Here is a 22,372-nt window from a genome sequence, read left to right as displayed (position 1 = left end):
GGTGCCGCCCGCGGTGATGCGACCCTTCACAGCATTTGCGGGGTGGTAGCTATATACACACCTAACGCAACCACGAGCTGGTTCCCGGTCCCTCACCCCCCGCGGCTCGCTTAGCGCCCCTACAGGGACTCACGGGCCCAAGCGCCGCCGGGCTGCGGCCGTGTGTACCGGCAATAAGGTTCCGTCGCAGCCGCGCCTCCCGGAACTCTGGGTGCAGCCCCTGTTTCCGGCTGATCACCAGAGAGGCACGGGCGGTGCGGGCCCACGCGGACCGCGCGGTCTGGACTGCCCAGTGAGTAGCGGCGGTTGCCTGTGGGGAGCAGCTCTCCCGCTCCTCAGGGGTCGCAGGGCCGGCAGCTCCCTGCTGGGTGGCGGTGGATCTCGCTTTTCCTGGGGTAAAGTAGGGGCCCTTTCTCTGCGGCGGCCCTCACGTCCCGGAGCGGGCTGCCGGCCTGTCTGGAGGCACTCGTCCTCCCGAGCGCGGAGACCGGCCTGGGCCGAGCCAAGCGGCCGTGGTGGCGACAACTCAGTGCCCGGCGCGCAGAGTCTGGAGCCTGGCAGGAGTACTGCTTTGCTCAGGGTGGACTTAGGTGCTTTCCTCTGCGTGCAAGCAGGACACAGATTAGCAATGTCTTTACCGAGATGGTTCAGTAATGTTTGCATAGTACTGCTGTTCTGTCACAGGTGTGCTGCATCCGTGTGCGGTGTGTGCTAACTGCATTTTCTTCCTTTGTCAGGAGTGCGCAGTATCACGCAGAAACAGTCTGCATCATACTGCTTGTAAACTATTTTTGAAACAATAAGATGGAAGAAAAAGAGAAGAAGCAGCATCGTGCAAAGCACAGTGGGCCAAAGGCAGAGAAGAAAAGGAAACGTTACCTCAATGATCTTGGAATAGGAGATGAGGAGAATGCACGGAAGAGGAACCCCAAAGCCTTTACGGTACAGTCCGCTGTGCGGATGGCCAGAACTTTCCATAGGTAAAAAATGGGAATTGGGTATAGGGCATGCAAGGTTGGCTGGATGGATAGATGTTGCCTGGGGTTCTTTGTTACTATGTAGAAATATACCTAGTGTATTTTTTGCTGGTGCACTCATGTAACTCCTACCATTGAGCTTGTAGTTGTAGTTAATGCACATGTCAGAAGCATGATGCTTTTTGTTGTTACATAGTACAGCTGTGTTAGTTAATGGAAAAAAAAAAAGAATTGTGTAGCTCCTTAGACTTGGAGTTCTACATACATACTAGTATTTGGGCACTTGTTGAACCTTTGTGACCAATCTTTTGCAAATACTGAAGACTTTCAAATGATAAATGCTACCTTTTTTAAGTTCATGTATTTACTTATTACAATTTTTTTTTTTCCCCCAGAACTCAGGATTTGAAGACCAAAAAACATCACATTCCTGTGGTTGACCGTACTCCTTTGGAGCCACCTCCTGTGGTGGTGGTTGTAGTTGGCCCTCCCAAGGTTGGGAAAAGCACCTTAATAAAATGTCTCATTAAGAACTTCACAAGGCAAAAGCTAGTTGAAATCCGGGGTCCTGTTACAATTGTTTCAGGTGAGAACAAGGATAGGAGAAATTGAAATGTGTACTTTGCACTCCGTATTTATCTTGCTTTGAGAGCTAGGGTGTGTTCATGTTGTTGTAAATTTAGGTAACTTTAAAGAAATCCTTTGGATGTGTTATTAGGCATACCTATTAACAGTAAAAGAACAACTAGATTTAGGCCTTTAGGGAACTTCTGCCTCTGAACTTATTTTCCACCCTGTTAGTATCCCAATTCAGTGTCATTTTTTGGTTTTGTTTGTTTATTTATTTATTCTTTCTGGCTTTTTCCCAATTTCTTCCATTTCCAAAACTCTTCCCAAGTTCTCATTTTCCACTGGGTTCTCTTTTCACTTTTGAACTGTTATTCTCTGGCTTCATCTTAACCTCTACATGTGTTTCATGTTCTTCCATATTCCTGTTCTGTAATCCTGTCTTTGTGTCCCTTTCTGCCTTAAGCCAAGAACTAATTTGCCTGGCCATTTCTCGTAACATTTCTCTACCTCACTCCCTCATCAGTTCCTTTTCCTTTTTGTTAAGTTTTTATGCTCAGTTTCCAGTTGTCCTAGTCTTTTCCTTTCTTGCTTCTTCCTCAGTATTACCTGGGGGGCATCCTTGAGGTTCAAGCCGGGGCACAGCCTGCAGCAGTTCAAGAAACCCATTTGTAAGGGAGATCTTGCTTGGACAGCTGTATGTTTGGTGCAGATAGGTTCTTCAGTGACTTTAACTAGTAAATTTCCTTTTCGCAGGGAATAACCGGCAAATACAGGAAAGGGAAAATGGAAAGAAAAAATGATGTGTTCACTTGATTTTCCTAATTGGTCTACTGGGCCTCAAGGGTTGAATTTTGCAATTGATTGCCTGAAGAAAAAAATTGCACCTGTTGTCACGACTATATGCATAAAGTTGTAATTTCTAGGTATTTTGTGTCTAAAGTTCAGTTAACTATCTCAGGTTAGTCAAGCTGAGCTAAGAGTGGCTGACTACGGGAATGTGACCTGAAAAAGAAAGATGGGCTGATTAGTTTGATCCTTCTGTTTCAGTCTTTCATTCTTAATTCTGCTTTTAGGTAAAAAACGCAGGCTAACTATTATTGAATGTGGATGTGACATTAACACAATGATTGACCTGGCGAAAGTTGCTGATTTGGTGAGTTAACAGTGGCATATGATTTCTGCTGTAATTTATGTTGAAAATACTCCTTCAGACTGCAGTGCACCAATGTCTGGTTTCTTTACCCATTGGGAGGATGTGGAAGAGGGGAAATATAACTGAACTTCATTGCTAGTACAGTGTGTCAATGTTTAATGAGAGATCTTATAACAAGCCAAGGTGATAAAGTTACTTTTCTTTAAAGGATTTGGTCAAACCATGTAAAATCTGAAAATGGCTTTTAGTCAAGAAGTTTTTAACTAACGTAGACAGTAGAAATAGGTATTAATTTACTAGTTAATTTGATACATCTGTTTCAGTCTTTTGAGGACTGCTGTGTAGTCATAAAGTTGATTTTGGTGGAGTGTGGTCACCACTGTAATTGGTTCAGTGGATTATGTCAAATGGGGATTATGTCTTGGGGACCCAGTGCATACCCATTTGTCTGTTCAGAATTTCACATTATTTGTGGATTTGGGGTATGTTATTAATAGCTGATTATGTATTGGGATCTTAATCTGGATATTAACTATAAATGTCCAAATATATGATTGCACTAATCTGGATATTGTTCTACGTGCATATTTTCTACTTGGGGAAGGGAGAAGTATAAAAAAATAGAACTATTTTCTGTTGGTAGATGTGACTGATTGCATGAGATTCTGCATGCACATGATGATGCTGAGAATCTGTTTGGTGTTACTGTTAGGAGGCTGAGATTACATAGCTGATTGTAGATGTCTGTCCTTAGTTCTCATGTGTTTTAAGTTCTTAATTGCCGAGGCCCTAATACAATTTCGCTTCGATTTTCATGTTGCTGTTGGGTGCTGTTTTCCTGTGTCAGTGCTTTTTAGTGAGGCATAACGGTAATCACAATGTGTGAATTAAGCTTGTCTCGTTTTACCAAAAGTCTTGGCCTGAGAGGCGTTAGTGTACCCAAGATAGATAATAAAATTTTACTCATTTGGTCAGACATTCTTGCCAATATTGGTAAATACTTGATTTTGGATATTTTAAATTCACCAAATAAACACCAGTTCAGACCTTATGATGATGCTGTATGTTATTACATTCATAGAGCAGCCTTATTAGAGACCACAAGCAAATCCAGTCTGTATAAAGGTGATTTGATTTCCTAAGCCCCACTAACTTCTAAAACAGCTAAGATCCATAAGATTCAGTTAAAAAGACAAGGTTGTTTTTTGGGTTATATGAAAATAACAAAACTTTTTACAAGGTTTTGCTTCCCATGAAGCTTAAAGGCGTGATCTTTCAAAGTGGCTCATGTGTGTACTGTGGTATTGTTATAGTGAGACGCTGATGTTGTGTTTTCAGGTTCTAATGCTTATTGATGCCAGCTTTGGATTTGAGATGGAAACATTTGAATTCCTGAACATTTGTCAAGTACACGGCTTTCCCAAAATAATGGGAGTTCTTACCCACCTGGATACATTCAAGAACAACAAACAATTAAAGAAGACGAAAAAGAAGTTAAAGCACAGATTCTGGACTGAAGTGTATCCGGTATGACATTCAACATTCATTTTCCCGTATATTTGCATTATGGAAGCTAAATTAAATATGGGAATATACTTAGGTGTTATTATTCTCTACATCTTTTAAATGGTACTATAAGTGGACAGTGCTGATGTACCAGATTATGCAATATTTTTGCTATTTGCTAAAATACTTGCATAATTCTCTATCACAATGTGACTAGCTTCTAAAGGTGTGATACTAGTAGAAAAGTCTGTTACATAGGTGCTATATACATAGGTGCAGGGAGGATCTGCTTGTAGGTCTGAGACACAAGTTAAACTTTGTATGAGGTTTTATGGATGTGAGTTGTTTTCCTCTAAGAGTTGGGGAAGAATTTTCATGCTGAAAAAAAGTTGGTAGTTTGATCTTTTGTAACCAGTTTTAACCTTCAATTTCTGATTATCATTTACAAATTTGAATGTTATTTCCTTTTTTTTTAGTTTAGTATTAAATTTATGCTTAATATTTGTCTTTTTAATGTGTTTAGGGTGCTAAGCTGTTTTATCTGTCTGGGATGGTTTACGGAGAGTACCAAAAGCAGGAAATTCACAATTTGGGGCGTTTTATCTCAGTTATGAAATTCAGACCTCTTACTTGGCAAACGTCTCACCCGTATGTTCTTGCAGACAGGTGTGTACTTTTCTCTCTGTTCTTCAGTCTCAATGCAGATAGCACCTTGCTGTTTAAAAAAACCCAAAACCCTATAATATTAGAGTCAGTCAGCTCTATGTGTGAATGGGTATTTAGTTTTATCCAGGTGGTTCTGAGGAAATAAAAGCATGCTTTTCAGGTTTGTGCCAATAACTAGCCATTCAGTTTTCATTGTCATTGTATCAGGCCTTTGGCATATTGTAAATATTTTAGAAACACAGAAAAAATAAGTAAAAATGAAAATAATCCTGCTTATTGATGATTATACTGATTTTTTTGTGGACAAGAAACAGTATTCCAGTGATTTAACAACTGGTGAAATTAGTCTTCAGAGTTACCTCCAACGTTCCTTCTGCTCCATCTCCATGTATAGCATTTGATTCAGCCTCTTTGGAACATGAAAGTGATCTTGATGGTGGGTCTGCCTACCTGAGTACTTGCATCACTTGCCATATTTTATTCCTAGAATACTTATGTTTATAACTGAACTGCCACAGGTCTCTTGTGAAGCTCTTAATTCTTCAGAAAAAAAGAGATGCATCATGCGAAGTCCTGTGAAATACACAAAGTGAAGGGATGGATAATGAGGGAAAAGAAAAACATCTGTAGTCTTTCAGTAACATTATTTTAAATTGCTGTAACTGTTACAAACATTTTGGTTGTTCAGGAAGTTCTAAGCTGATCCACAGTCAGAACGTGCCCATCATCTTATTTTGTTGTGTGTTTGTGTTGCCTCCCTTGTGCAGTGTAGGAAGGAGCTCTGGAAGTTTACCCTTCATCTGCTTGAGAGCAGCCAGTCGTTCCCTCTCCCCTTTCCTGTGGTAGTTTTTCTGTTGCTCACTGCCATTATCAGTGAAAAGAGGGTAATATGTGGTTGCACAGGGTGCAGCTTTCAGCTGTTTTCCCTCTAATGGCAAAATTGATTTGAGGAGGGCTTTATGTAGCAACTATATAAACTAATTAAAATGTGCTAAGAAAGCAGTACATGTTTAGTGAAATGTCAGTAGTTCGTCTGGAAATACATTGTTGAACATGATTATATGGATTTTAAAATGTTTTTGAAAGATCTTTTTGTTTAGATAATTTTTTTTTCTCTAATGATCATTCTATTTCAATTATTAAGAGTGCAGAGCATGTAGTGACAGCAGTTACACTGCAATTAACTGATAGATGTTCTAACTTTTTTAATGTTGGGTAGAATGGAAGAGTTGACAAACCCAGAAGATGTTCGAATCAATCCCAAATGTGACAGGAAGATATCACTTTATGGATATGTGAGAGGAGCCCACCTGAAAAACAAAAGTCAAATTCATATGCCAGGTAATTTATCATATTCTTATAACTGTTTTTTGTACTGACCTATGAATAACAACATAGCTATTGCTATTTTTATTGTTGAAATTGTGAAATACATTTTTCATCTTTCTAAAGACATGTTAATGCTTTTGGAAATTATTTTTCATAATACACATTTTCTGTAAAAATAATTGTAAATAGTTTTGATTTTATTTGTTCAGCTTTGTAGCAGTGTTTAAACACAATATTGGCAGCGTCTGAAGTTTTTCAGAGGTGTTTTTGCTTTAAAAGGTGTCTGAAGTGCAAAACATGCCAGCTGTAATAGTGAAAAGTAAATTTGGCTTATGTAAATTTCTCATATTCATTGAATAAGTTTCATATTTTAAGTAAATGTTTTAAAAGCTTAATATCAGAAATATCTTAATAATAAATTTACAGACCTACTCAGAAAAGTGAGTTGTTAGTTTTCTTATTTAAAACCAAGCAAGTTCAGTGGCAGAAGAATTGGATGTTTGATACAGAGCTTGACATTGATGAATCATGGAATGTTACAATGTGTTTGAATTTTTTAATCTTTTTGTGGTTGAATTTTAGAATCAAAACTTTGTGAGAACCGTATTGTTTCCCTTGTCTGTCACCCCAGGTGTAGGAGACTTTACTGTGAGTGATGTGAGTTTCCTACCAGACCCCTGTGCTCTACCTGAACAGCAGAAGAAGCGTTCTTTAAATGAGAAAGAGAAACTAGTCTATGCCCCTTTATCAGGAGTTGGGGGCATTGTATATGATAAAGATGCTGTTTATATTGACCTTGGTGGAAGCCATGCTCATGAAAAAGAAGAGGTAATGGAATACTGTTGGTGATTTTAATTCTCTTGCAAAATGTAGTTTTTATCCTTGGAGTCAAAACAAGTGTTTAAAAATAAATTCTTTGGAATAATCAGTCCTTATATATCCATAGTGGGTGATTTCTTTTTCTCCTCTAGCAATTTCAGAGGAGAGATATTTCTATTATCTCTACATAAAATATCATGTAGCACATTTGAAGGCTCACTTAATAAGTACCTAAGGTAGTTTCAGTAACTTTCTAATTGTTGACTTAAGATTTAGAAAAATTGCTGGTACTGGGATACTGTCACTCTTGTTTTGCAGGGTAGGGTCATTGTGGGAAAACACAGGATTTGACTGGTCAGAGAGAGAGGTGGGAAACAGGTTGTGTACAAACAGATTGAATTCAGCTGTTTTCCCTGTATTGTGCTAAATGTTATACATTTACTGTAGTGGTTGCATACTGTGAAGGAGGCCCTCTTTACTTTTTCTTGGGTTAACATTACATGCATTCTTGAAATGTGAAGATGGAAGGGAAGGCATTGCTGTTCTGAGAAAATGTTTATATAAAGTGCTTTGTTTTTTTTTTCTTGCATGTGTATGTTTATACTGTTTTAGGCAGATTAATGATTGTGTTAGGTGTCCATTAGACGTTTTTTCATTTTAATTGAAAACTAAAATATCTTGACTTTCCAGGAAGAAGTGAGACCAAATCATGAACTAGTTCAGAGCCTTATCTCCACGCATTCAGCCATTGATGTTAAGATGGCATCAAGCAAAGTCTCTCTCTTCATGGACTCTAGACCCATAGGTTCAGAAGATATAGGACAAGAGTAAGTTATGAGTGAATATCTTATTTCAGGCTCTAATGTAGGAAAAATTCTCTATAGAGCACTTATTGTTTAATTCTTCCTGTTCTGAGACTACTCATATGCCACATGTATTTTGAGATAGGACTAATTGATATTAGAAAAGTTTTGTAAGCAGTATAGTCCTGCCTTCCAGGAATTTCTTGCTGATATAGCCCTAAGTAACATATTTGTTTTTCTTCAGAGTTTTGGAGAACATCAGTCATAATCTTCAGAAAAATTCATTGTATAACCTATTTTCATTCCATTGAAAATGAAGAAATTCCATGGAATTCTTTATGGCTGTAACATAGGGTGTCTTCTTCAGTTAAGAGGCATTCCATACTTAAAGAACTCCATTGCCTTTTTAATGTTCTCCATAACCTCGCCTTGTTAAAAACAAACAAACAAAAAATCCACCATATTAACATGAAGCTTCTTTGTTTCAATAAAATTTCCTTGTATTTTACCATCTTACCCTGATTGTGATATTTGGGAAAACAGGTTTGTGATGCCAAAAGAAGAGAGACAGACTGATTTAAAGACTGGAAGAGTACGTCGGAAGGCATTATTTGAAGAAGAGGAGAAAGAAAATGATGATGCAGAAAGTGATGAGGAGGACAACCAAGAAGAAGAAGAAGCAGCAATGTCTGAGGATGGAAGTGATGGTGACGATGAAGATGATGCTGAGGAAGAAAGTGACAGAGAGCTATTAGGAGAAGGGATGGCTGTTGGGAGAGCCAAACGTCTGAAAACAGAGGTGGCTAAAGAAGAAACTGTAAATGAAGTACTAGCATTTGCAGACAGTGATGACGATCTTGAGATGAGTTCTGAAGGAGAAGGAAAAACTGACCCTGAAGAGAGTGAGGTGGAGGAAGATGAGGAGGAAGAGCAAATGACTCAGAAAAATGAAAGCTCAGATCCTGAATTTGAGGCTGCAGGAAAAAGAGTATCTGAGTCTAGGCAGTATGAAATAAAGAGTGAAGATACAGAAATGAGATCACAAATCTCAGATCACAGTCTGAAAAGAAAAGCAGTGCTGACTACAGATTCGGGCAACTGTACAGCGGAAGAGGCATCAGAATCTGAGGTTGAAAACTCTTCCCTTGATGAGGGTGATGATGAAGGATCACATGATGAATTAGAAACTGAGGAGTCAAGTAAGAAAGAATTTCAGCACACTCAGGCAAAAAAGGCTGATAGACAGTCTAAAGTTAAAGCTGAGGATGATGATGTGGAGAATCTACTGAGAGAGGAAGATGAGTATGAAGAAAAAATAGATTCTTCTGCTGACACAACAGGTAGACTACGAATGTTAAAACTATCAAATTTTAATTGGGTTCATATATTTATCTCTTAATCTTCTTACATTTAGAAGGAATAAAACATTCTCACGGGAGCATTACTAAAATTCACTGAGCATTGGAACAGGTTGCCCAGAGGGGTTGTGAAATCTCCATCCTTGGAAAAATGCAAAAGCTCTGAACATGGTGGTGAGCAACCTCTTCTAAGTGACCATACTTGTAAAGCAATGGGGCTTTGCAGGATTCCTACCTCGAACTATTCTGCACATCTGTGAGGAAGACATGTATCATTGTGAAAAACATAGAATCTGTTGCTATTACTAATTATCTCAAATTTTTATTCTGAAATTAGGAGTCATCAGAAAAAATCAGTGATATAATTTGTTTATGTTTCTGTATATATATGGAGTATGTAAAAAAACCAACTTGTAGGTTCTGTGTACCTTTCTTAGGCCTTTTATTATAATGTCCTTATTTAAATTATTTGTGTAGCTCCTAATTCTTTCTTTGAGGTGGAATGCAAGCTTTTTTCCCTTTTCAGGTGCACTTAAGTGGAAAGAGGACCTTGCACAGAAGGCAGCACAAGCCTTTCTAAGACAGCAACGTTCAACCCCCAATCTTCGTAAACTTGTGTATGGAACAGGTATAAGTATGTTTGAAAACTTGTACTCTTAATAGAGGGTAGCTTTTTAGCTGTGACCAAGTTTGCAAGTCTGAATTTGAGCTCTGTCTTCTGGTGGGAGGCTTGAGAAGAGTTAATTGACTTTTAGGGTTTTTTTCATTGCTGATAGTCATTTTCACTAATAATTGTAATAAAGACAGCTTTTACTTTTCCAACAAAAAGCATTTTGAGGTCATTTTCCAGACTACTCTGTTGTTACTCATATTTTCTGGTACGACTATTTCCCCCCAGGCATTTAAAGTTCAGTCATTTATGTAATTATCTGGTAGATACTACACAAACCCATTGTGGTAATTGATGTGTTTTATAAAGGGCTGTCGCTTGTTGGTTATTCTCAGGAATTCCTGTCAGTGACTGAGAGTGGAATATTCTCTTAGATATGACTTAGTATTATCATGTCTGTAGTAAGTGTGCTTGTCAAGAAAAAAAACTAGCTGGCTTAAAAGGAACAGAAAATTACTATTTCTGTGATTTGTCCTGTCTAATTGACATATTTTCCAGTAGTTGTCTGTGTGTACAGACCTCATCATGCAGAACCTCTGTAGAAAACAATTAGAATTTGGCTTTTGTAAACCAACCGCAGTGAAGGAGTAAGACTTGCTGACAGGTTCTCAAGTCTTCTGGTGTTTTGATCTACAGACTTAACTTCATGTTCTTTCTATGCACAGATCATTTTGGTATTGTTTCTGGTTACAATATTGAGTGAACATCCTGTGTTTACTTACCGGGCAATATTTTTTTCTAACGATTCCAGTTATGCAAATAGAAGTAGATTTCAGGTTATTCTGAGAAATTTGAGCTGTAGAATTTGTGAAATAAATTACATGTTTCTATGAAGAACTGTACAACTGAAGTTTACTATGATCGCAGTGTATAGTATGTCCCTGGTTGTTGCTCACCTTATTTTGTTATTGTGAGGTTGTTAAAAACTGGATTAGTGTAGCTTTTTCTTCAGGCTTGCAAACTAAAACTAGTTTTAAATATGAATCTTTTTTTTCTTAAACTACTTTCATAATACTGAAGGTATTATGAAACATAAGGTAGAAGAGAAGTTATTAACGAATGTAATCCATGTGCTGTGGGGGAAATAATCACACTTTGTATGTTTCATTTAGCTGTTGAGGATGAAGACCCTGAGGGTGAGGATGCAGGTGATGAGCTTGGAGGTTTGTTCCACGTCAGCCGTCCAGACAAAGAATCCAGGCAGAAGGCTAATGCTCTTGACTGCTCCAAGTTTCTGGTAGAAAAGCTGCAAGACTGGGATTTAGAAGAGGTAATGCCGTTGGGTAATTGCTTCAGCACATCCTGTACTGGTTGTGTCCTGCTGTCATGAAGTACTACTGACTTGTCATTGAAACAGACCTATGGGAGGTACAGCCAGATTGTCATATCTTCTCCTACTTGCTGTTAAAAGTAGTTACTAGCTAACAGATTCCAAGACTTGTTCTTACAGAAATGAAAAGTTAGAGTAAGTCAGTTTAATGCTTGGCTGTCTTGACTATTTGGTGGATCATAGTTTCCCGTTCTTTTTAACAAATAAATAGCAATCCTAAGTGAAAAGATAATGTAAGAAGGTAGAGACCATGTTAATGTAAAGACCTCTAGGCAAGAATTGAGTTGGTTTTACATTTCTGCTTTTGCTGAGGCATTGTGTACTTTTGGTAACGATATCTTGATATGGAGGTATGAATGGGAATAGCAGATTGAGCTGGTATCACTAATGGAGGAGTGGGCAACGCATTGCAGAATGCTTGTTGATGACAAGCTGTAACTGTACAAGGCAATGACACTGTTAATCTTGCAGGTTATGAGCAGTATTCGAGACTGCTTTGTTACAGGAAAATGGGAAGATGATAAAGATGCAGCAAAGCTGTTGGAGGAGGATGGTATGTGTAAGACTTCTGAAAATGATTAATGTATAAAGGATTTTTAAGAAAAGTATGACTTCATGGTTACATATGTAGAATGTTTTGCATTAGCTATCTACTTGTAATATTTTCAAACTGTCACATAGATTATTAGGCAGCTACCAGTGCAATTAAACATTGCTGTAAATCTCTGTACAAACAGTAGGCAAATTAGCACATTCTGAAAATATACTCCCTGAAAAATAGTTTATAATTTAAATTAGGAAATTCAGTCCTTGGTCCACACTTGGCTATGCCAACTTTGAGTTATGTATCTGAGTTTAGCTGTTTGTCCTCTATGAATGGTTTATTCTTTTGGATAGTTTTAGAGGAAATAAGCAGAAATACTCTTTTAATGGGAAGATAAAGTAGTCATTCACATTCGGCTGAAAAGTGAAAACTATCTTCAGATGTTTCAGGATTATTTTTTTCTTTTTAATTAGAAAATATTTATAAAATTTTAATAGTATGGCTGTATCTTGCATGCAAAATGATTGTGGTTTGACAGGCTTCTATGAGCATTTGTTTTTAACTTAAAAAAATATCTGCTATATTTTTAATTTTTTTTTTCTTAAAGATAGGACCTTCATTGCTCTGCTGGTGTCTTGTGTCATTAGAGTGCTAACTTATGTGTGGTCCTTTAGAATGATCTAAACTTTATTTACATTTTTGAAACCATAAAAACATTGAAAGGGAAGAGGAGGAGCCGTTGAAGTTCAGCTGAGAATTTTCAGCTGAAACCAGAGAGGGCAGAACAGCCATATAAAACTGTTGATGGAAAGAAAAAATATTTGTGCTGAAACTACTCCACAAAGTAGTACTGAGAAATGTACAATACTGAAAGTATGATAAATTGTATGGAACAACACAACAAAATGTTTAACTGTCAGATATCTTGGGTGCTTATGGTTGCAGAAGAGCTGTATGGAGATTTTGAAGATCTTGAAACCGGTGTTGTGTACAAAGGGAACCATGCTGCTGAAGGAAATGAGGTCTGACCTGTATTTTTATGTTCTTTAGCAACATAAATGTATGTAAGTTTCTGATCAAATGATAGGCTTCCTATGTAATAAACCTAGTTTTCATGAATTGATAGCATTCAGTGGGAATAAGGAAGAAAAGATACTTGCATTATGGACTTTGGTGCCTACACATACCTAGAATGGCATGTTTCATTCTCAAACTGAATTGTTGTTTAAAGTTAATTATATAAGTTACATAATTAACATAATAATGACAAATAAGTGAGGAAGTTACCTCACTTACTTAACAGTAGGTGTCAGGCTTAATCAAGAGCTGGAGGATCTCGAGGTATGAAAAAAAGTGTTTCAAGCTCAAATGTGATCATAATTGTACTATGTAATGTCATCTGATGTGGAAGATTGTAGAGCTCTTTTTAAACACAGTTTCCTAGTTGTTCCTCATATCTGCATAAAAGAGGCTGGGGGAGGCAATCTTATGCTGTGGCTTGGATATCTTCCAAGAACAGTGCTGTAGTTGTCTGTGATGATACAGATTGAAAAATCAGGGTTTTCTTTCAGACTGAGCAACTTGATGGCTTTGTATCTCATTATAAAATTGAGTGTAATGACATAATTCTGAGAGTTTTCAAATGGTCTGTGAGCAGACTTCCTACTCTTTGCCCTCTAGAGTGCTGCCTTCCAGCACAGTATTAAATACTCAGTTCCATCAACCATTACTTTTTTTTTCCCCCTTATGTTTACTTAAGCTGTATAGTAACAGATAAATCAGTTCCAGGGACTGTTCTCTGACATTAAAATAAATGTTAAATAGTTTTCCCAGTGAAAAGGGAATACCATAATTATGGTATAAAACGTAACTTCTGAAATGACTGAAACATCTTCCTGTATGAATAACTTACTAATTTCTGTCTAAAATTGAAATATTTTTTAAGCATCTAAAAATTTGCATTATGAGAAAATATCATTTATTATACATTAAACTGTTAAGCAGAATGGGTTGTTTTTCAGTTACCAGTTTTACATGTTTGATAACTTCCTGTTGATTAGTCTGGAAGTGAAGAAGAGGAGGAAGATGAAAAAATGTCCAAACCAGAACCAGAGGAGGAGGAAAAGAAAAAGGAGCGCATGGACAAGAAACGGAAACTGAAAGAAATGTTTGATGCAGAGTATGATGAAGGGGATGCCACATACTTTGATGATCTTAAAGAAGAAATGCATAAACAAGCACAGGTACAAGCTGTTAACTTAGAGATGTATCTGGCTATATGTCTTCAAAAATACTCAGAGTTTGCCTTAAGGTTTTTCCTGGAGATAGTTCAGACAATATACACAAGAAAATACATGCTTGTAATTTTCTTATGGTTGATCTTTTTGCTCCCATAACTGGAAAGAAAAGCAATCAAACCAAAGATTAATTTAAATTGACTTCAGTTAACCATACTGTAAATCACTGAATAAATCAGGACGTGTCATCTAAGCTTCATCTACCTGAAAGTTTTTAAGCTTTCCATTTGTCCCATAGTGGTGGAACTAGTATGGCAGGTCTGAAAAAAAGCCAAAACCTGAAAGGAAAAAATTCCCTTCCAGGAGGTGTGGGGGGGAAGGCAGGCACTTTTTCATGTGTGAAAATGTTATTAATGGATAAGTAAGTTCTGTAAGCCTTTTCATCAAACCGGCAAGTTATTTTAAGGAATAAATAATTGATGACCATTGCTCTCTACATGTGGTAGAAGTCTTCATGGTAACTGTAACCAGAAAGTAGCTTCTTTCTTTGGCTGACTTGGGAGAACATTGCCTTATATTGCTATTAACTTCACTGTCTTCTGACAACATGTTTTACTAAATAGTCATTAAATTAATCATTACCTTCTTGCATTAGCCTCTGTCATAAGTGATTGTATGAGCTCTGATATGATGTACTTACTAAGAGCACTTCAAGCATGAAGACTGGCATTCCAGTAAAGAAATACAAGTTGCAACTATTTTGCTTGAGGTCTGTTCCAGAAATAGGTATCAGCAGTACTCCTACTGCAGGATGGAAGGGGAAGGATCTCAGATTAGGGGTGTGTAAAGGCTTCTAGAAAATTTACTTGGACGAGGAAATTTTTATCTTATCTCAATTAATACCATGAGAAGTGAAATTAATAATTAGTTTGCTTAAACATGGCATTCTAAAGGTAGCTGAACATCAGGAGCTGGAACAGGAGGGTGAGGCTTCTGTTATTTATAAGTATATCTTGTTAAATATTTACATAGTATCTACATTCAAATGGTACAGAAGAGCTTTAAAAGACCCTTTTGATGATACACAATATGAGGTTGTGCAGAAATATTTTTAAGCTGCTGAGTAAGATAGGAGCCGAGCCTCCTCATAATGTGACACCTTAAAGATCAGGATAACTTTAAAAGGTACTTGGGCTCCTAAATAAAAATGTACTTCTGATAGTTGTATCTTTAAAATCCAAAGTCACGATTATGAAAGATATATCAAAGTCACTCAGTCATTTGCTTCTTTTGGGTACTCTCTTTCAACTAGACTAACAGGCCCACTTGGGATTTCAAATTGGAAGGAATTCATGGTGGCAGAGATCTTGCTGTGAATAAAAAGCCACAGAACCTACAGATCTTTCCCAAAGGATTTATATAAATGTTAGCATGTTTTAAATAGAACTGGCACCTCATGAGCAAGTTGTTAGTACTTGAATTTTGTAAAACACATGTTGGCTGTCTTTTTGTCCCATAGCTTAATCGGGAAGAATTTGAAGATCAAGATGATGAGACCAGAGTGCAGTATGAGGGCTTCCGGCCTGGGATGTATGTTCGAATAGAAATTGAGAATGTCCCATGTGAATTTGTCCTGAATTTTGACCCTCATTATCCTATTATCCTGGGTGGTCTAGGCAACATTGAAGGAAATGTCGGATATGTACAGGTATGTAACCAGAGCTGTGAGTGCGCTTTATATTGGCACAGGGATGCTTCAGAGTGTCTGGAGTTACTTATGTTCTATTTATTAAAGATATAGTAAGCACAGAGAGAAGCCTTTGTCTCTTTAATAGGGGATTTGCTTTTGACACTATTAACTACAGTAGCAGATGCTGGATTTTTATAGGCCTGACTGGATAACTGGAAAAAATAGTTACTGTTGTTTAATGCTTATCTACAGTGATGTCTTAGGACTAAGCTCTGATATTGCAGTTGCTAAATTGCAAACGTAAATTGTGCTCTGAGGTTCATGGCCTATGGAGAAGTGGCTATAGAAAAGTTACTAGCACATATATATATATATTTTAATATAATACTGTTATGCATATTAGCATGACTTCAAAGTGAGTGAAATACTGATCAGCTTGATCTTTGCAGTCAACCTAATGTTAATCGAAGATACAAAGGTTACTGAGTAAAAAATTCTAGTGTAGATGGTGCTTTCAATTATTCCTGAAATTAAGGCTTGATTTTCAGAATTAACGTTGTTATCCTGTAATAGCATTGTTCATCTTTTCTTCTAATTAGTTGCGCCTGAAGAAGCACCGATGGTATAAGAAGATACTTAAGACACGTGATCCTTTAATCTTCTCATTAGGGTGGAGGCGATTTCAGACTATCCCCATGTTCTACATTGAAGATCACAATGGGCGTCATAGGCTTCTGAAGTACACACCACAACATATGCATTGTGGAGCAACTTTCTGGGGTAAGGCCATTCTGGAGTTACTATCCTATATCACGTAATCATTATAAAATTCTCTGGCTTTACAGGATGTATCAGGAAATACAGCCAATAGCTTTTAGAATGGGGAGTCTTTAAAAATTTATATTCCTTGTGAAGTACCAGATAATACCAAAGAGTATGGGAAAACAGGCAATTGCCTATAATTGGTGAATTACTTGAATGGTTTGTGAATTATTTGGTTTTTAATCAATTTCTGAGCATTCAGCCGTGTTGTATCACATCGAAGAATGTGATTTGTTGGCTGTGTACAAAGAGACTTGCATATGTTATGGGCCCAACGCTGCAAATGCTTCTGAACATGAATAACTTCTTGCTGACTAGTACTTTAACTTTCATGGAGCTATACATGTGAGTATGGGTTGAATGCTTTAAACTTTTATTTGGCTTTATTAATTGAGAATATTTGGCATGTATTTCTACACTGACTTGAAATGAAAGCTAGATGTTGTGTAGTAAAGCTTTTCATAAATTCTTTAATGTTCTTGTAGGGCCCATCACTCCTCAGGGGACAGGATTTTTGGCAGTTCAGTCTGTCAGTGGCACAACGGTAGGTTTGTTATCACAAAAGGTTGTTTAATACTTTCCACATGTCTTTGGACATGCAGATTTGGGAAGAAGGCGTATGTGTGGGAAAGCAGTGATGTAGGAACTGAAAAAGTAGGTAGACTCAAGCTTTTGAAAGGTGTATTATGATGAGATAGGAAACTGGGTGGATGGTTTTTTAACAGCTTTCATCTGCTACACTGAAAATGACCAATACTGCTTTATTATTTTCTGTGGAAGGAATTATACCTATTTGATTTTCAGTTATTAAGTATTCAGATAACTTTAAAATCTTTTCACAGGATGAGATGCTGTTGAAAATGTCTCTAGCACAAAACTGACAGCAGTGCACAAAGCACTTCTCCTTTGAGAATTTCTGTCTAAGATTGTGTTTTGTAAAGAGAACACAGCAAGGTAGATAACAAGGACTCTTAGATTGCTTCCAAGGTCATTAGAATGGCAGTCCTGAAAATCTCATTAATGAATGGCAGGAATATTATGTCAGCAGCACCTCAGCTAGTTGGTACAAAGTCAATTTGCATTTGTCATGCTGCTGTATTCCTGCAGAGGTTGTAAATTCTGAACTCAAACTCTAAAAAGTGGTGAACTTGTGTCAGTGAAATGGTTTCTTTACTGGTAAATACACATTCAGCAGTGTCTTTCCTCTCTATGTTTCAGCCTGATTTTCGGATTGCTGCAACAGGAGTTGTGCTTGATTTGGATAAATCCATAACTATTGTAAAGAAATTAAAGCTAACTGGTTTTCCATTCAAAATTTTTAAGAACACTTCTTTTATTAAGGTAAGTATGTAGGTATGTATGCTGTAAAACCACATGTACCAATGTTATGAAAGAATGCAACCTGGGACTCTATCCATCTCTCTTTCCTGAGGCAGAAGTTCCCTTTCCTTGTTGCATACTATTCTGACTCTCAGTAGCTGCTTGGCTTTTTTTTTGAGCTTGCTTCAGTGAGGTTTCTGAAGTTTGATTCAGGTTGATCCTACTGAATTTCAGCTTTGGGATCAAAGATAACTTCTAGCAGTACTTAGGACTGTATCATTACAATTACAAAAAATCTTTGGGACAGGAAGTATTGCAGAAGTGAATTTTCACTGACCTTCCAAATGTCCTCAGACCACCTTTCAAGCTTGGGAAGAGGTCTAGCTTTTCTGTGTTTGGGGCAGTAACCAACTAAGCAGCACTGATCCCAGCACTGAAGCACTCAAGTATTCACACTAAGCATATACAGTTTTTTTCCTGACTTCCCTATGATTTATGAAAGAAGCACAAACCTTGGAGAACTCTATTGTATTAGTCTCATAGGTAGCAAACTAAAAGCAGCTTACTTGCTTTTAGGGTCTGTTGTGTTCTACCAGATGACTTTAAAAGAGAACTGGACAGATTCTCATAAATATGTTTTAGAATTTTAAATGTATGTGTTTAATGCTAAGAAGCTAGATTACTTCCAGTAGCTTACCCTGAAGGTAGCTCAGTAGGTTTGGTATGGTCAGGACTCAGTATAAACACAGTGTTATGTTCTTCTGATTTCATTACAAGATAGGCTTCTGGGAATTACATAAGTTTTTAAGGCCTACATAGGTCACAGACTTAGCATCTTGAATGATGGTGGCTAATTCACACTTTCAGGGAATGTTTAACTCTCAGTTGGAAGTGGCTAAATTTGAAGGTGCAGCAATTCGTACTGTGAGTGGTATCCGTGGACAGATCAAAAAGGCCCTCCGAACTCCAGTAGGTGCTTTCAGAGCAACATTTGAAGACAAATTGCTGATGAGTGGTAAGTTGCACTTTCCATGTAAGTTATCACACAACTTTCATCCTGTTTCACAGATTGAAAAGACATGTCTCAGAATCTCTGGGATCTGATAATTGAGATCTGAATTCAAAGAGCATGAAATGCCTGGCGAGATGCAGAATTAAATATAAAAAAAAAAAAAAAGAAAGAACATTTTATGTTGTATTTTTTTTCGATTAGAAGTAATATAGTATGCAGATGAAAAGATTTGCCTTGGAGACCTGTTTCTCTGACTGTTTTCAAGTGTTTTACACAGCGTGGTATTCTTTTCTCCTTGAACACAAAGTGGTAGTAGAAGAACATTTTTCTGAAAAATCTAGAGTTGCATTGTAGTTCTAGTTAACTTTTTTCCTTGACCTTTTGGAGAAATTATGCAAGGGGTAGAGGTGAGTGATTTTTCTGTTTGCTGAGCGTCACTGTGATGTTGAGAACATGAGTTTATGCTTGTTTGGGTTTAATGACCTCTATTTTCTTAAACCTATTTAAAGTATGTGTAGTGCAAAATAAATGCCAGTTGGTTCTTTTATAGAAAGAGGTGGAGGAAGAGCAAAATGTCTTTTTGAGTAATAGTAGAGGCACAGATACCTAGGATCATAGGATAGTTGGGGTTGGAAAGAACCTTAAGATCATCTAGTTCCAAACCGCTTACCATGGGCAGGGACACCTCACACTAAACCATGTCACCCAAAGCTCTGTCTAGCCTGGCCTTGAAATATATGAACTCTGTTGCTAGTTCTTTAATATGAATAATGAATAGGGTGTATTCATCTGGCTGCTCTTCAGGAATATGTGCTGTTTACAACTTCATGGGGTTTTGCAGAATCTGAGTAACCAAAGGCAGTGGTTACCTTGCCTTTTGCCTGATGTTGAAAAGGTGGTTTAGGTATTAGTTACCTATTCTATTCAGGCAGTCTTTGCTTAGAGTGTCGATGTAATAAGTTGTGGTATTAATAGAGACAAGTAATATTTCATTTTCTTTCAGATATTGTCTTTGTGAGGACTTGGTATCCTGTTTCTATCCCAACGTTTTATAACCCTGTAACATCCTTGCTGAAGCCAGCAGGTGAGAAAGACAGTTGGAGTGGAATGAAGACAACAGGCCAGCTGAGGCATGAGCGAGGCATCAAACTGAAACAAAACAAAGATTCTCTCTATAAGGTATATTTCATACGACTTTTTTTTTTTCTTTTCTTTCTTATAAGCCAGTTTTCACAGTCAGGTTTGCACTCTGCCTCAGACTCTGCAAACTGAGAGTGTAAATACATGCTCATACACATGCATGCCTGACTTCATATTTTTATCCACAAGGCACAGTCTTTCCTTGCATGAGATGGGAATAAAGCAGTGGAAAGTAAATTATCATGGGTCAGTGCAAGTTTATAAAGTAATCTGCAGGATAGAAGTCTTACCCAATGGCTTACTGAGGGTTCTGTCATAGTAAAATTGGGCTGAATGTACCATTCACAATCTGATGCAAGGATGTCTGCGAACTTTTTTGGGTCTGGGTTTTTTTTGGCGGGGGGGGAGGAGGAGAGAGCATGGAGGGGAGAGTGTCGGTGTGTTGGATTGTGGTATTTTGTGTTTCTTCCCCTGAAAGATGGAAAATAAAAGCTTTTAATGATTTTACATGTGTGTTATATCAATTCTTTTAGCCTATTGTGAGGGAGAAAAGGCATTTCAATAAGCTCCACATTCCTAAAGCACTGCAGAAGGCACTGCCTTTTAAGAACAAGCCTAAAAATCTCGAGAAGAAAGGCAAGACTCCAAAAGACCAGTGGAGACCAGCTGTTATCAGGGAACCTCATGAAAAGAAGGTAATTATCACTTGCTCTGAAACAAGGACTTAGGAAGTGTAAATGTATTGCTTAGACCATTTCTAACTTACTTTAGCACTTGACTCTACTGCTAGTGATGAAGGTGTATATCCTTCTAGTGAAAAATGATCACCTGCAATTTGTTTTATTCCTGTTTTGTCACACAGAATGTATACGGAACTGTCACTGACTGGATGGTGTCTATTTTTTTAAATATTAGGTCACCTTAAGCTTAAATGTAATTTTTGTTCTTTTCACAGCACTTGCAAGGTATTTCAGTTGGATGTAGTGCTCTCACATGGATGATTTAAATTGGCAGCTGTGGTCCTCTGTTTGACTTGTCATTGCTGTGCATTATTGACACAGACAGGACTTGAAGTGAATAGTCTGCTTCAAAAATCAAGAATTAGAGTGTTTGCAAAGGCAGCAAGATCCAAACTGCAGTTAAAGTGTTCTGTAGTAGCAGTTAGCCTTTTAAATAGTACCTTACCAAAATCAGTGTTTGCAAAAATCAAACCTTTGCTTAATTTCCTAAGATAAACAGACCATTTTAGAAATTGGGTAACAGATGCACAAATAATTTGGAACTTACCTTGAATCTCTGATTCATTATATATGTCTCTGCAGAGATCAAACTGTTTCTTGCTGGCCAAAACTGAACTGGTTGTGTATTGATTCTCCATTTTCTGTTTTAGATATCAGCTCTGCTCAGTGCTTTGAGTACAGTGAATAATTACAAGATAAATAAAGCCAAAGTAAAACATCGGGAACATCTTAAAGAATATCTCAAAGTTAAGCAGAAGGAGGATGAACAGAAATTCAAGAGGCAAAAGGAGGCTAAGAAAAAGATTTATCGCATACTGGGACAAAGGGAGAAAAAGAGGCAGAAGTCAAGCTTGAAAGGATCTAGTAAGGAAGAGAAGAGTACATAAAATATCATCAGGTTTTGGACTAAATGAGGAGCTAGGGTAGCTGTGCAGTTTGCTGTTGAAGAAACAAAAAGGCCTTGGACTACACTAGATGTGATCTCAAGAGAAGAAAAAAATGCAAATATGATGTTATTCGTACTCTTGAATACATTTAGCAGTGTATATAAACAAGATGTAGAAGTATGGATTGTGTATTTTCTACCTGATATTCTGGAGGACTTTGTATTTCAGTATATTTGTATCCATACTGCACATTCTATCTAGCCAATAAAAATATTTTAATGTCAATTACAGGATATTGTTTGTTTGTAAGTGTTTTGTGTCGGTACTAGTGGACTTCTGTGGGAGAAAGAGAAGTCTCTGAATGTGTTTCTGTGTTGGCAGTATTTTGAGCCATAGCCTAAATTTTGCCTTTGGCAAATCTTCCATTAAAAGGTGTGAAGAGAAGCTGTTACTGGGCATGAGTGTTGGATTCTCTAGCTTTGATGTGCTAGCAGATGCCACCAAAGGAGCTTGCAGTGTTTAGATCATCTGGTCCTGCATGAAAGCATTTCAGTTTTTAACACTTCTCTCTAGATGTTAAGCAGATCTTCGAAACAGTGTTCCATCCAGATCTTCTATTACTTGACCAGTTTTGGCACTCTGGCACTGTCAGTAGATACCTCAATGCCTGCAGCTTTCTGGGCAAGCAGTATCAGACCCTTTGCAGATGTGTGTAACTACTTGGTTATTTTCTGTGAGGTAGGCACAGATGGGGTAACTTGCTTCCTTTGGGAGCATGTTCCTTCGTGCAGCCAGCTCA

The 22,372-nt window shown here is 37.5% G+C and overlaps 1 protein-coding gene across 2 annotated transcripts; it reads left to right on the top strand.

The window, feature by feature from the left end:
* Nucleotides 1-700: 700 nt before the first annotated feature.
* BMS1 (BMS1 ribosome biogenesis factor) lies at nt 701-21,858 on the top strand. Of its 2 annotated transcripts, none has more exons than XM_061380026.1 (22): nt 701-980; nt 1,373-1,563; nt 2,621-2,700; nt 4,039-4,227; nt 4,730-4,872; nt 6,092-6,213; nt 6,833-7,029; nt 7,711-7,847; nt 8,367-9,163; nt 9,708-9,809; nt 10,964-11,121; nt 11,653-11,734; nt 12,671-12,747; nt 13,786-13,968; nt 15,482-15,670; nt 16,252-16,432; nt 16,960-17,018; nt 17,693-17,815; nt 18,662-18,809; nt 19,810-19,985; nt 20,480-20,641; nt 21,337-21,858. In XM_061380026.1, exons 1-22 carry the CDS (start codon nt 805-807, stop codon nt 21,571-21,573), a joined length of 3,909 nt encoding a protein of 1,302 aa, XP_061236010.1. In that variant the 5' UTR covers nt 701-804; the 3' UTR covers nt 21,574-21,858. The 2 variants fall into 2 exon arrangements, with proteins under 2 accessions (XP_061236010.1, XP_061236009.1); XM_061380025.1 differs by having other exon boundaries at nt 9,708-9,815.
* Nucleotides 21,859-22,372: the final 514 nt, after the last annotated feature.

Source organism: Neopsephotus bourkii, unplaced genomic scaffold (assembly GCF_033783945.1).
Source record: "Neopsephotus bourkii isolate Nb327-2 ecotype Australia unplaced genomic scaffold, CSIRO-AGI_Nbou_v1 NB_1783, whole genome shotgun sequence".
Taxonomy (NCBI): domain Eukaryota; kingdom Metazoa; phylum Chordata; class Aves; order Psittaciformes; family Psittacidae; genus Neopsephotus; species Neopsephotus bourkii.
The sequence above is the reverse complement of the archived record's forward strand: the minus strand, read 5'-3'. Positions and strand labels throughout refer to the sequence as shown.